The sequence below is a fragment of the Gymnodraco acuticeps genome, unplaced genomic scaffold, assembly GCF_902827175.1.
Source record: "Gymnodraco acuticeps unplaced genomic scaffold, fGymAcu1.1, whole genome shotgun sequence".
Taxonomy (NCBI): domain Eukaryota; kingdom Metazoa; phylum Chordata; class Actinopteri; order Perciformes; family Bathydraconidae; genus Gymnodraco; species Gymnodraco acuticeps.
The window spans coordinates 2,127,673-2,143,887 of record NW_022992284.1 but is presented as its reverse complement, the minus strand read 5'-3'; the positions used below and the strand labels follow the sequence as shown (position 1 = coordinate 2,143,887).

The following is a 16,215-nucleotide window of genomic DNA, read 5'->3' as shown; positions in this document are numbered from 1 at the left end:
CACATTGTCGAATGGTTTATAACTTTTGAAAAAGTAAACACTCTAACCAAAGCTATTTATTCATAGGTAAAACCCTGTTAAATGTACGGTTAAGGCGAGTAAAGATGATCCATTAAATGAACATTTGATTAGCAGTAAACATAACTGCGTAGTTTGCCTATGCGGCCGGCTGACTGTTTTTCCTGTGCCGTCTCTCGCCTGCCTCGCAGACCGCTTCGTCGCTGACAGACACCGGCCGGTAAACTGCAGAACACGCCCCTTCCCTCGTCCAACCAAATGACTCGAATTAGATAAAAGTTTGATTGACACAACCAAATCAGCCAATCAGAGACTGCCTCGTTGTGGACGCGTGCCAAAGTGCAATGTTTATGTACGCAGCCGACCAATAGGAGCACAGTAAGGGAGGCGTGGCATTCTTTTGGAGGAACGAGGCAAAACAATCTTTTATCCTCCTGACCGTCGGCTTTTTGGATATCCTGGGTAGCAGTGGTGGCAAACTTCAGATGTAGACTAGTACAGAAGTTAGGACAATATTTATCAACTTGCGACAATCCAGTTAAATGTATCAAACTCCAGCAATTTGCACTGCAATCTATAGAAAGCTGGTTTTCTTTCTTTAGTTTCTCCTCGCCCTGTCTGAGTATGGATAACAGATATATTTTGGAGCAGACGTCGGTTGGGACAAGGGTCGGTGGGGCGGATTTTAACTACCGGCCAGGCCGCTCCGTGCTGTGCGACACCCGGGTCCCCACGGCGGAGAAAAACGGTCCCATGCCGGTGTACACACACGGCCCCGTCTTTTACAAATTGTTAATGGACGGCGGCTCGGTGTCGGGGGTTAAGGGCGAGCGAACCTCTCCCAAAGGAAATGGACGAATATTGCACGAGGTGGAAAAAGTAAGTGCCTTTTTTCATGTTAACTTTGTACGCGCGACTCCATTCGCCGGTAAAGTCATCTGTGCGCACCCAAGTTGCAGCGCAGATACTATCAAGCATGCAACGTTGTGTCATTACGCTGTTTACTTATAAGTTTGACTGGTCTCTCACGCCGTTATTGCATTTTGAAATATGCCACAGTGAAGCTCACACTGACGTCACTTCTTTATTTTGTGTTGTTTTGTGTATAGTACCGCCTTCACCCACTTTGCTTGTGACAGTCATTTCACCGACTGCTGTCAACGCTCGCTTACAATAACGTCGTATCAAAACCGCTTTAAATGGCGGAGCATTCTGTGTGCAAAGTTTACAGAAAAGGGGGGCAGGGACTTCAAACTACTAGCCAAACCCCCTCCCCCATAACTGTAGGGTGGAGCTACAGCAGGCTTCCTGGCTGCACAGCACGGCCCGGCCCGTCCCGGCCGGCTCTGCCCTGAACACAACCAGATAGAACTGTGATATGTTCCAAGTGTTATCATATGCAGCAGCAGGGTTTTTGTTTGCATAGTGTTTACACTATATTTGCTTACATGTTTTTGCATTGCAACTTGTGACCTGCACCAGAGTCAGTACCAAATTCATTAATCTAACCATGTCATTTAGTTACGGTGCAACATCAAATATGCAAAGACGACGAATTGCCAAGCCTGCTTTTGATATGGATCAGATAGCAGTTTATAACAAACTGTTGCTTCTTTATTTTAACACAGCAGTGTGAAGGCACTTATATGGACCCTAGCTTTTTTTCAATGTTGTTAATTAAGTTTAGAATAAATTATTATTTTTTAGCTCCAAAAGTTAGTTCAATTTGATGAGTTATATCTGATGATTAGCTGTTTTTAATCTGTCTAAATGAACAAAAAATATTTCGCTTTTGGACTGTTATTTTTAAACATTCTATAGACTCTGTAGTTAGCCATTTAACACCAAATGAGCTGCAAATTAATTTACACTCAATACAAAACGAACATAATATACAAAAATAAAGTTATATTTTGTATGATCATATTTCTCATTAAAATCAGTTAATCAATGCAGTCATGTTAGTCGCTTAACTTCCCTTCATCGCTCTCATACATTTTGTTTTAATCAGATGCCATGCTTCGGTTTTCACTTTAGGGTTTCTGTGGGAAATCTAATTATCCATGTCAATATATTTGTATATGTGCATTGAAGCTTTTAGATGTTGAATTTGTTAAACTTCTTTCTATCACATATCCCATTATTAAGCTTCTCGTGTAGAAGAAATGCCAATTGGCCTTAAAATGATAGACTGACTTGAATGTGTTGTTCCTAGACTGGCCTGGGGGAGCAGAAAGACACGGGTTCCTCTGGGATCTTGAAGAGGGCCAGTCCTACTCACTGCCCAGGCACAAATGGGCAGTCGCCAGGCGTCTTCATGCACTTGGACATCAGGAACCCAGGGAAACAGGCAGAGCTGGCCAACAACTTCAGAGCAGCACAAGAGTGGATCATCCCACCGTCAGAGATACAACCCCTTCCCTCCTCCCACATCCCCGTCCCCAGAAACAGGTACGAAGTTGCTGATGACATCAAGGCATCAACCCCTCTTGTATATTTATTGGATTCATTCCAAAACAATTTTTGTGTGCATGGCTCCTATTTCTATTCAGCTCGAATGGAGCTAATTTGACACAGAACTTGTGGTGAAAAATCGTATACTCGATTCCAGGCCTTCCTTGACAGAGTGTTGACTAAAAGTGGAATTCAGCTTCTGGCTAAAACTGTGCATTGGTTTGAGCATGAATGGTGCAGGGGTGTACTGGTCAACTGACCACATGTTTGGTGTTCTATCCAGAATAGTTTCAAAATATGCCCTAAGAGAGCCAGAGCTGGAGATGAAGGCCAGGATTGCACAGGATTGCACAATCACTTGGAAAAAGTAGCAAAAGAACAAGATAGTTACAGTGTCGCTTTTGTTTACGGTTGAATCAGCTTTCTACACTCAGGAAATCTTTTTTTTCCTTCAGGTTTCTTACCTTGCTTCACTTCTAAGCTTAATACTTAATCCCTGTTGTTGACCATCTTAATGCATCTATCAGTGTGATGTGTTTGTCATACAGCGAGCTTTGTTGTGTGTGGGTGTGTTTTGTTTCATGTTTCATGTGCAGGGAGTTTTTGCTGGACATGGAACATTATTTGACAGTCCTTAGGCAACCTTATATGCACATACACACTGTTTTCAAACGGAAGAAGCAGAACATGCATCCAGGGACAAGCCTAGTGCACTGATAAGTGATTATTTAACACTGCGGAGCACTGAGAGACTGTAGGCGGTGCCTGAGCACAGTTTCCTTCGTTTTATGCCGCAATTGGTTACTGTCTGTGGCAAGATGCTGCCTGTCTGTCAGACGGCCCTTACACATTAACAGTACTTCTGCTAGTAGAAGAGTAAACACTAAAAACAGATTTCAACTGCGGAGCTTATGATTGATTTTGGGTGTGGTCTGTAGGGGTTGGGGGGTTAAACCCCACATTTCTTTCCAGCGTTCTGTCATCATCACGTGAACATCACGTGCTGCTGGTCATGTATGACATGAGGGAGTGTCTGTGGGGAGCATGCAAGACCGAGCATGCTTTTTGAGGGGTGTTGTGTCTACTTCTCTGAAAGTGTGTGTTTAAATGTGTATACCCAATACAAACAACAAGGTTGCTGTTCTCACCTCTCTAGCCAGGTCCTAACCAGATTTAAAAGTTTGAAACATCTCTTTTTCACAGCATGTTGATGGTGGCTATCTCAGCACCACAATACAGCTATGAGTTGACGCGACACAGCCGCGGAGAGACGTTGCACAATATGATATAACATTGTGGTCATATTATCCGTGCCTCTTTGTTGACCTTTAAGATTAACTCCCATTCTCTACCCTGCTTATATTGGCTGTTGTTTCGCAGTTGTCGACAAGAGGATATCTTTTCTCCTCAAAGAAATTATTCACATTTTGTTTTCAACCTTTCTAGTATTCACCTCATTTGGTGAATTGATTATGCCTGCTTTATTCCAGCTGTTATCCAGATGTATAATGCACATGTGGTATTCATCACAAATGTATAGAGCAGTTTGAAAATGGACTTTAGTAAAGAAACAGTCATTCAGTGCCAATGAATTCACCAAGTTACTCAATAACTATACACTGACACACTTTGGGACTGCAGTGTGAGCCTTCAGTGGCAGCGCTGCGTTTGACTTCTCAGTGTATGTGTGCACATCTGTGTGAGGGGGTGTGACCCATTGTGCATCTCTGCACTTTGTGCCCTGCTTCAGATCATGTCAACAAAACCATTTATTTTCCTTCGCTCTTTAACAGCTAACATAATACTGCCATTGTGTTACAGGATTAAATATGTTTGAAGAGATTTGACTATGAAGCTGTTGCTCACCTCTGTGTTTTACATCCACCAGTGTATTAGTTACATATTGTTTCTCACGTATATCATAGTGCTTTCACACCTCGTCCCATCAGTTTGCAAATGCAGGAACGCGTGTCACTCCACTTTAGACAAGTCAGGGCAAAGATCTTGCAGAAAAGAAAGAAAGAGGCGGGACCAAAACATTCCCTCGCTCACATCATGTCCATATTCATGTAAACACATTCAAAGCTACTCTGTATATTTAAACACCTCTGGTCAACCTTGCCTCTATGTGTGTGTGTCTCTATTTTCCTTGTTCTGTCTCTTTTTCACTCACACCCTAGTGCAGAGCTCGCTCTACCTGTCAATACTCATCAGTGTGGGATCCAACAGAATGGGATAACAGAACAAAGACCAGCCTAAATTAACACAAAAAAAGAGGTCTGACGAGATGAGGGGGCGTTCTGTTTTGATGTGAAATGCTTTTCTTTCTTATCTGTCCTTGGTCAGGTACACTGTCACCACAGTCGGGTCACATGAATAGCAAACACCGAGTTTGCATAAACAAGAAACCAGCAAAACCAACTGCAGTGCTGGGGGGGAGGGGGGAGGGGGGAGAAATGCGGCTCTGTTTTGGACATAATTACTGGCCAGTGTTTGACTCAGTCGGTTAAGAGTCACCATGAGGGTTTAGGCGAGGCAGGCAGACTATAGCAGAGTCCATCACCTCTCCAACCCCCTCAGACCACCCCACCACCAATCCCCTTCTCCCAAAGGAGACATTACAGCCGGTTGTTGAAGGTCAGAGTCAGAGGAACAGCTACCCGCCCCCACACCAGTCTGGGAAGTCTAACCCACATCCAGACTGCTGACATGGCATCCCGAGTGGAACAGCCGGCTTCTTCTCAGGTGCTCGCTTTTATTTTTTATTTACAGATAAAACATTTGGGGAAAAGGTTTAGCAGTGCAGAATCATCATTATTTGAAAAAAGGTCTTCTGAATTTGTTGCAGTATTATCATCCTTTCTGGTTTCCCATTTTTTTTTTTTCTCCCTTCCAGACTACAAGAGGTTAATGCTCTCGCACTCACAGGCTGAGGTGAAAGGTCATCCTCAATGAATGGAGTCGTGAGGGGGAAGGGTCAGATCAGGGCACGAGCAAGCATCTGGCACGTCCGCCAGTAACCCTTAGGATCTGGGTTATGTGCTACATAGACAGTTTACAAGCGCAGAACATAGAAGCAGATGGCTTATCATCTAATACTACCGCTTTACTGGGCCCTGAGTGAGAGGTGTATGGAGGAGTGAGGATCTAGTAGGAATTCTAGTAGTATTTTTCACGGTGCAGCTCTGGGACCGGCTCTGAATCATTCATTATTTAACTCTAATGAGAGCCTCTGAAAGAAGCTAATGGCTGAAATATGTGCTCTGCATGTCTGTGTACAATAAACAAATAAGACATGAATAATCTGCTGTTATGCAGTGAAGAAGAAAAGCTAAATCCATTTCACAAGTAAGGCACAAAGGCATGTCTTCTGCTCTGCAGAGTAATGCACAAGTAATGTTACATAAACAAGGTTAGAACTAGCTACAAAATAATATATGTTCAGTGTTTCCCCTATATACAAATAGTGGCGGTGCAGCGCCGCAGCTGAAATATGCGCGCCGCTGCCTGCTAGGGGGCGCCAGCCAGGTACCCAAACAAATAAAAACATATTTTTTTTACTTTTCTTTTTTTTTAAGTTATAATAATAATAAGTGGCGACCCTTTTTCATTTTTGATTGTTTGTTATGTGGATTTGTGTTACTGTATGTTCAATAAAGGTGTATTTTTGCTCAATCTCGAGACATTGCCACTGTATGTACTAGGCAGGGCAGATTTTTGGCATAGGTGGTCGCCTAGGGCGCCAGATCTGGGGGGCGCTGCACTGGTAGCTCTGGGAGGGGAAAAAAACGTTTTGACCGTTGGCGCTCATCCTAATTTTCGGCCTTGATGTAACAGCATTCATAATTAAGTAAATGTAACACCCTTTTCACCCCGGTTACCCTTTTCATTTGCCCTGTACGATGGGCGCTGCAAGTGATGAAAGTGGCGGATGTTGGCTTATCAGTTCACAGCCAAAGTGGGAGCGAGTGAGAGAAATGGCGCACCGGTACCGGCGCTGTTGTTATTATAATCTGGTGGTAGCTGCGCTAACGGATACAAGAAGTAGATGTTTCTACAACCAGGGTGGAGGAGAGCTCTCCTGTCAGACTGAGAGGCTCAGTGAGGTAAAGGACTCTTAAGTGTTTAGATTTTAGTCTAAGTTAGTCTTAGTGGGTCTCAAATGTTTTGACCATAAATTATGTAAACACATATTTCCAAGGCACTATTAGGATAAATAAAAACAGGTTTGAAATCATTCCAATATATACTATAGGACAGTATACCAAAAATATTGTTTAAAGTTGGAGAGATACAAAAATATGCATAAATAAATAAATAAATGGTAACTAGGTCAAATAAGATATGAATGAACAACAAAAATAAAATAAGTTACATTTATTTGTTGTTGGCTATGGTGGGTTATTGGTGATGTTCATATACTTATTTGATTATTAAAATGTAAACCGATCTTTTTCATATGGGTGTTTTAGAGTTGTACCCCCTAGATCAGGTCTCTAGTAATTGTGTGCTCAAAGTGCACCAGATTGAAGCATTTTACTTTTAAAATGTTCAAAAAAATCTTCCCGGGGGAGCATACCCCCGGACCCCCCTAGAGAATGTGACGTCCACCCCCCAATTCAAACATATTCATATACAATACTGAATACATTTGAAGCAATTTTTACGTATATTATCTATGTCAAGAAGTTTCTGTTTTTGTAGTGTATTCGTCTTTAGTAGAGATTTTTCATTTATTCTATAAAATCTCGCCTAAAATCTTGCATAGGGCAGCAAATTGGCTAGAACCGGCCCTGGTACTAGGCCTCAAGAGCCTTTCTTGTGCTGGCAGACACATAGAAACAAATTGACTGCATCCTAGGGGAAACACTGATGTTGCATTACATATTATATTATACATCCTGACATATTTTTTGTGTCAAATTGTGCTAAAATAGGTTGTATACTGTACATCTGACGTTAAGACAGGAAAACAAACTTTCACTTGTCAAGAGGGAAGGAAACTCCCGTTGTGCAGCTCTGTCTCGCTGCAGTGAAATACTTTATCGCTTGCTCCCCCAAACTAATAGATACTTACATAAGCCCTGCTGTTCTGCCTCAATAGAATTTAGATATGCTACAGTCAACCGTCTTTCCCCTCTTTTCTATCAATCTTTGTGTGCTCCTAGCAGCAGCTGCTCCATGGCGTTACCTTCTGTCCACCAACTCTCCCGCCTTTCTCAACTTTCATCACGACTTCCCACTACGCGTCTTGATCCTAACAATTATCTCTCCCTTGATATCTTTACCGCTCTGTCTTTTGAGTTGTTGGCAGGCACACAAAAGTGTTAAAGTGTATGTCCACACAAGTGGCAAACGCTGCCTAGTAAGCCAATGTCCTCCCTTCTGTGTCCCCCTTTCAACTCTAACATCTCCAATAAAGGCCCTCGGGCCCAAAAATACCTTCAAAAAAAAGGTGTAATTTAAAATATTTGTTGTGCCTGAGATGTCACAACTCTTTCTGATTTGTCCCTGCCTCCCTTTTTCCTTTTTGTTCGTTTGGCCTTTTGCCCACGGCCCTTTTGTCTGAAGGAATGACCGGCTAAATTCAAATCGAGCCTTCTGAACAATACTGAGTGTCTCAAGGCTATTCCATACTCCTATAGAATATGTCAGTTCTGATCTGCCTGTCATATGTTTGTCTTACTTCCCTTTCAGTTACTCAAACGAGGGCTGCTCAATTAATCATATTTTAATCGCAATAACGATTACGAAAACAATGTAATCGAAATATAACGATTTAAAAAAAAAAAAAAAAATTATTATTAATTATTTTTCTTTTTTATTATTAGGCTATTTCTTTTTATTGGTTTTTCAGTTTAGTTATACTTAAAGTTCAGGGTAATCAACTGTTAAAAACATACTGTTCACATTTTTTTCCTCCAATAACTTGATGTTTTCAAAGTAAAGGGATAATTGTTTTTAATAATTGTGATATCAATTATTGACCCAAATAATCGAGATTGTGATTTTTGCCATAATCGAGCAGCCCTAGTTTCTTGCAAAAAATCTTTAAGAGATGACACAAGCAGCCCTACCAGCATTTGCCATGGTGGTCAAAACATTTTAATTTGGTCTTAAATTGTAGTTCCACATTTATTTCCTTCTGGACCATGACGGTGGGCCAGCCTTTAATGTTTAACTGAGTGGAATATGTTGAATATGTTTTACCAAAATGTTGGCTATATGTTAAGGAGTTTTCAGGTTGTGACAGTGCACTGCAACATGTTTGTTGATCTTGTTTATTGGTATTTATTATTTTGATATTATTTATTCAAATGTAGATACTGTATGAATGTATAATTTATTTTATTTTGTATTGGTTTTTCAGTTGATTACCCTGAACGTATAATTCAACAGTTATAAAGTTCAAATTATTATTTGTATTTGTTTTAAAATACAATAAATAGATTTTTTCAAAGCAATGAATAATCACATTTAATAATCGCAATTATTGACCCAAATAATCGAGATTATGATTTTTGCTATAATCGAGCAGCCCTAACTCAAACGCACGTCTTCAGTTGGCAACGTTCGTGATATTGTTTAATGTTTCAGTGACTGTATCCATTCATAAGGTAAGTAAAAGGATAGCTTATTCATCATTGGAATGTTCACAATGTTTCTACTGGCACTGAAATCGCAGATCTGCAGACATTACAAAGCCAGAGGCTGGTTTTGGTTAAAAATCTCTCTTCGTTGTTTCGCAAGTTCAAATATAGATTTTGGAACAACACAGACTAATTAGATAAGATAACTAAACATTTATCTGTACATCATACAGATAAATCGTGTCTTGCCAGTTTCATAACTGGGACAGATTAATTGGCACATTTTAAATGTGCCGCATGTACTATAATGCTTCAGTGGATTTACAAATACCGTATCTTCCCCAAGTTTAAAGTAACTGTTTTCTTAATGTTCTGTAAGCCTGTAGTTGCTTTCTCCTGTTCTCAACCACCACACACACACACACACACACACACACACACACACACACACACACACACACGCACGCACGCACACACACACACACAGTTTATTGCACAACTCTATCATAAGTCATCCCTGTCTGCTGATGACAAGCGGTGAAATCGAGTCAGCACTGCAAACAGAGAGAAGTCTAAGAAACACCTAACACTCTGTAATGTACGGAGCTGAATGGCCTGCATCTATTTTCACGTCTTTGAATTATTGTATTGCATGTAGTTGAGTAAGATGTTGTTCTAACTCTAGAATATAATTTAAAGGGATAGTGGAAATGGAACCTCAAATAGTTTCGTTTTAACTTATATACAAGCATAATTACGTACTAAAACAATCACACCTGATTAAAAAAATATAATAATTGCCTTACGCATGTTAGAAGCACTTTATTGCTGCTTCCCCGAAGTTTTTTAGAAACGAAATGTTCGACTCAGCCAAACCGGAAGTGACGAAAACTTAGGAAGACGATACGATAACAAACCATGGCGTCTATGCAGAATGAACGTGGAAGGGCAAATATACCAGACAAAGAAGAAGGATTGTACGAGGTATCCAGTGATGATAGCGAGTCAGAAACATCCTCTCGGCTTTCCTACGAAAATGTCGTTTTAGGAACTGAATCTGAATCCGGTTCAGTAAGCGACGATGGTGACGATATTGAGCCAGACGATGGACCATTACGTCCTTATTTGTTCGAGCCCGAGGTGATGGTTCACGGCATGGGCAATGGCGAGGATGACCAGGACCAGGCGCCAGATGATGCACCCCTACGCACAAATAATCTTGACTGGTAGGTCCCTAAGCATAGCTCACGCATCTTAAGATCACCTGTAGCCTTTACAAATATTAATCATTGTTAACCAGTTAAGCCCGAAGGTCCCCCCAGTGGACCCCTCCCACAGTTTTTTTTCTCTCACATGTCTCAGGGCTTCTTAACATTTATGAAACTATTAATGTTTCATACCCTTTTAAAGGTAAGAAACTCCGCTAACTGACAATAAGAACAATTGTTAGCTAGAAAAAACACAAGAGTAATACCAAGCCTTTGAATTAGCATTGAGCGAAACAATGCTAACGCTTTTTTACACACAACACACGGTAGAAATGCCCTTATTACTATCTTAACTGCACAAACAAGATATACGATTTAAAGCTGAAACTCCACAGATTCCACACATGTAATGTCATCACTGTAAGACCTCGAATTCCTGGAGCTATCAGCCAGAAAAGAGAAAGTAAACAACATCCGGTTCCAAAAATATTACAATAATTACGTCTTACCTTTTTTGATTTGTGATCAAAAGTTGTGTTCAACGGAATAAAAACGCATCTCAAGGTTAATCCAATGTCGTTGTGTCACGTAGAATTTTTTACTGATAATCAATCATCATATTTATGGCAATATACTCGGTATAAAGTATTGCCGTCTTACAGTCTTATAGTATTACCTATAGTGAAGTTTGCCGTGTTATCTGAACAAATTTCACCCACTGACGACGAATGGCTGGGTTTCTTGGAAACGCATGCGTCGATACGCCATTCTCTGCATTTGCTGTCGCACTACAGCCATACAAAACACATCTATTCACCATAATAAAGGTCGGCTATTCACATGCAAATGCTATTGAATGTCCGCCATTGTTTGTGCCCGTCTTCCTATGCTCTCGTCATCACCCGAAAGATTCCCGACGATTCCCGAAGTATTTCGTTTCATTGAGAGGGCGCAGTAAAATTGAAAATAAAATGAAACTAGGCGCATGAAATTAAAAAAAATTGTTTATTATGCTTATTTTTAATAAAAATACATAAGTTAAACCCAAAATTTGCGGATTTCCACTATCCCTTTAAGTTGTTCCTCTCTGTTGGGAGGATTTGTCAATTAGGCAGCTCTATAAATATTTAGCCATCGTCTTCAAACGGGAAAATACTGCGTCTTTCTTTTCCTCGCCCTCTGCTTTACTTTCCGATTTGTGTCAGTGACCCATTACACACCAAGGATACCTTCACATCACTATGTCACTACGAATGTAGGAAACATTGTAAATACAGTGCTGGCCGAGATTTCTAACTCAATCCTGAGGAACTCCAGATGTTCTCATTCTTAATTAAAGGATTATCGACAACCCTGTCTTTTAGTTGACTTGTGAAAGAGAGTTGTGCTGAACTTCTAGCTTTTCCAATTGATTTTGTGTTGACACTGTAAAGTACTCTGAGCAATGACTGCATGAGACGATAGGGTACATCAAAGTGTGATTACAAATCCCAGAGCAATGCATAGATTGATTGGCTGCTATGTAGTCGGCAACTTCATTCAAATACATTTCAAATATTCAGCTTGAATAAACCATTTTGAACAGCATACCCCACCCAGGTTGCTAGAAACAGTGGTCTACTCTTAATCCCCCAGAAGCCCACCATTTACTGTGCATGTCCTTGAGAGTACATGCACGTCCTTAACAATAAGGCCGTGTGGGATTGAATAATGACTTATCCCCGTGACCTCTAATGAATGGTGCTGGAGGGAAACACCATCAATCAAGCAGCTCCACAAGTGAACTGATTTGTGTGTTTCCCTATTTTATGCCTCAGCACCGATGACATCCATGGCTGGAGGAATTATGTTTTTGTCCCATGCCGGTGAAAGCGAAATCTCAGGAACACCTTGAGGATATTTCTCACAAACGTCCATTTAAATCATGGATGGACTGATTGGGTTTTAGTGGTCAAATGTCATGACTATATTTGGACACATCTCAGGAATTCATTAGTTTATTATGAAAACATATGCATACTAGTTTATTATTAAATCTTTATAACACATGTCATTTGAGCCAGAACAGACATAAGTGTAATTTAAAACTGGTTGGCGGAAGAATAGAACCGCAAGGCCGTATTTCTAGTTTAATCTCATTTTCCTTTTCTCCTTCAGATATGCAGATACAGTACACACATTCTTCATTGTGTGGTTGTTGCATAGTGAGGCAGGTTTTTGCATATCTGCTAATGACACTGTCCCCTCACCTCCTGATTGGGGCATCATTTATTGAAGTATTTGCTATGCCCTGCTGAGTCAGACAGCAATATTTCAACACGCATACATCGACTAAAGGAAGTCACTGATGACACCCACACAAACATAACCTTGCTGATGCCTCATGTGAAGGGTTTATGTCTGATATTAATGAGCCCTTTTTGTAATTCAATAGCTATAGCTCACAATACTGTTGCTCTGTACTATTTTGTGATATCCACAGGTTGAAATTGAAACAGTCTAAAATGAAAGCCTCAAAAAAATAATTGCATCAATGCGGTTAATTGCTGTATTTACTTTTCCACCTTGTAAACACGGTTTTATTTTCTCTGCTTACCGCAACAGATCAACAAATGTAACACTCAACATCCTTAAAACTAAGTTTCCATTTCTAAAATGATCATTTAAGATGAATCAATTGGGGCATCATCATCCAGCCCCTCGATTCCTCTGACTGCTGCCAAGTTAAAGCGGTAATTTCCGGCCGTGGGAGAGGTAGAAAGTCTCTCTGCTTAATCTTAGAGGTAGTGGCTCCCAGCAGCAACACCCCGCTACACAGAGCCCTGAGTGTGTCAGGCCGTCCCGTCAGGTGCAGAGCACTGATCACTGCCCAAATACCTCCAGAGACTCTCATACTGTAGCTTCTCCAGGTCATGGGAACTGATCATTCTCACTGTTCTCTGATCAGCAGTATTCACTTACACTTGGTTTCATCCAAACATGTTTCTTCTTGTTTTTTGTTGATATACAATTAGCGATCTGTTTAAGCCTGACTTATTTCATGAGGTTTGCTGGCTGGTGATTTGTGCACAGAGCAAGGCTGATCTCCAGTCTCTTGTCTAACAGCATTTGCTTTTCCTTGCTCTTGTTCAATCTGCCCCAATCCGGTTTTGACCAAGAGTCAACACCATGGTCTCAATATATACACTGGCGTGCACATTTTGGTCACCATAATTACACCATGAGGAAAAGAACGAGAGAGAGAGAGAGAGAGAGAGAGACGGTAAGGGCATAGGAAACTTGCAGGATCATACCAGTACATTTAAATTATAACGGCTGGTGAAGCATCAAGTAACCGCACCCTGCTGTCTTTTCAGAGTGAATTCAGAATTTGCTCTCCTTTCAACAGACTTGGAAATTGCCAAATCTATATACCCCACAATATAAAACATGATCAATAATTCAGTTTAACATTTACTTCAAACTACTGTCTTTATAGCAATTCATCACTTTATGCTCTCTGCAGTCAGCCATGTGACATCCACACAAACATATAAATCCCCATAAACATGTTGCCCTGCAGATTTAAATACACGTCTTACTGTTTGTGGTCTTATTTTGAATTTACAACGGCCCCCTTGGTTTAAAACTGAAGAATTAAAGACCTATTAACTATTTAAGACCTAACACCTTTCTTACTGTGTACAATTACAGTTATTTTACAATTAAATGTAGACAAGATGTTGATATTAGTAAATGGACTATTACTGAGTGAGCTTTCAGATTAGGAAAGGGCATCCCTGTAACTAAAAGAGTATAAGGGGAACAGGGAGTGTTACACATTTGATTGGCTTGCTGAGCAGCTGTTTCTGTCTCTGGTTTCACGTCAGCTCCTAATGAATGAGGTGTAGGGGTATGTTGGTATTCCTGAAGCTATCTGTTATAAGCCCCTGAAGCCTCGCTAGCTTAACGCCACTTCTGTCTCCTGTCCAACCAATATTATCCAACCTTTACACTTAAAGCTTAACTACTGGAGCTGCCCTCATTAGCTTGCCCTTTATCTGCTGATGTTTAAGATGGAGATACAAATATATTTGGTGAATTATCCAGCAAACTAACCCTTGATTGCATTGCGTTACAATTTAGACGGTCGCTTTGTAACACTATAAGTTTGACACTTCATTCATGAACCTTAAAACAATAGTTGACAAACAATCTCAACAAGAAGACCACTCACTCATTTTCTGATGATCAGTTTACACAGTTGGAGATTTGATTTGCTTAATGTGTGCCATTAATACACACACCTTTTTTCATTTACATAACATTCCAAAATCAGCTATTTAACATTTCTAAGAAGGCCAACTGAGTGTGTATTTGGAGAGACTTGGCTGTAGAGAGATCTGACTGTTTGACAGAAAACATTTTAGTCACACACAGCATGTCCAGCACTGCTAGCTGAGTCCGGCAAACTCTCCGATCTGTCTGTCTGTCCAGGAGAAACAGTCTGCCCTAATCTGACCATTGCCAATGCACAACTGTTTGAAAATGCACAACTGAACTCTCGAAGGGAGATGCAAAGTTATGTAACCAAACCATCATATTTCAACTTTTTTAACAATACAAAAATAACAGTCTGATCCAGAGTCAGGGCTTAACATCCTCTCAGATTTCTCACAGAGGAGCAGCTCTCTGGCTCTCCACAGCTGTCTCTAGGTAGACTCAGTTTTATGATCGTCTTCTCCCTGGTGTTTCCATGATGTGCTCTAAATGCTTCCATTTGTCTTCTTAACTATCCTGTCTTTGAGATTGCAGGGCGATAGAAGGGCCATTTGACTTCGCTTATTCCCAATAGTGTCACAGGATGTCTCTGCAGTGTCTCTGCAGGATGTTAGAACACTGATCATTTAGAGAGAGGTGAATGGCTTTTGCAGACACAGGGCCCTAAGACCCACTGGGAGACTTACATCTTAAAAACATGGTTTATGGCATTTTGTTTTGTATTGTTTTCGGTATCCAGTGCAGTCTGACAGGGCCAGTGGGGGCTAAGCCTCAGGCTGAATCACGATATGAGAGGCATATTCACCACCAACAAAAGAATACACAGATATTCACAATCGGGATGTTAAAACATATTTTTAAATGAGATGTCATGCTTTTTTGGTGGGTTCTTTAAACTATAACAGATTTTAAAAAAAAGTAAATATAAAATAGGTTTTTAAAATAGTCAAAATACATTGACCCCGTCTCATTATACTATTGCCTGGTTCTTGCCAATGCACATCCTTACTACACAACAACAACTTGTACGTGTTTAGTATATTGTTTTTTTGTTACTCTTTCATATTGTAAGTGAAAATATCCATGGTTATTATTTATGGCCCTGAATATTGCACCGTACTGTAAATGGAAATCATTTTGTATGACGTGTGCTATTAATTAACCAAATAAAAACAACCAGCTTGAATGTCAACTAGAAAAGCTGTGTCAAAGTTGAAGTGTGCTGTTTTGAAATTAGACTCCCGAAACAGATTTGCCGGACCGAACACAAAACTTTCTGGCTTTGGTCCAACAAGCACACACTGCTCAGTGCACTCACTGGGAGATGCAGCTTCAAATGTCTTCTTTTCTTTTCTTAGAGTAGAGTTTAATATTGCATTGATTAGAAGAGTAGCTTACAAGAGATACTGTATAGTATGTTATGCTATATTAGTTCGTATAAATAGTACTGTAGTTATAGTTCATTTCTATATTGCAGATACATTATTTATGATATATTGCTTTTCACTTAACATGTTTTTATGAAGTCGTTAAGAATGGCATCTTTGAAATGGCTTGATATAATTGGAGATGTTGTGCGTGCATGATAAGTTCTTCAGACCTTTGGGACACAGAGGTGCCAGATGAACAGATCACTTTTTATTACAGGCTTTTTTGTTCATGCCGCTCAGGCAGCAGATATTTCA

General features: G+C 40.4%; 1 protein-coding gene across 1 annotated transcript in view; it reads left to right on the top strand.

Moving 5' to 3' along the window:
• Positions 1-426: 426 nt before the first annotated feature.
• Positions 427-16,215, top strand: part of si:rp71-79p20.2 (zinc finger protein 704) — a 42,860-nt gene continuing 27,071 nt past the window's right edge. Inside the window, exons 1-2 of the mRNA XM_034207473.1 lie at positions 427-897; positions 2,234-2,469. Of these exons, the coding sequence (XP_034063364.1) occupies positions 643-897; positions 2,234-2,469 (491 nt within the window). The 5' untranslated portion in view covers positions 427-642. The remainder of the gene's footprint in view (positions 898-2,233; positions 2,470-16,215) is intronic.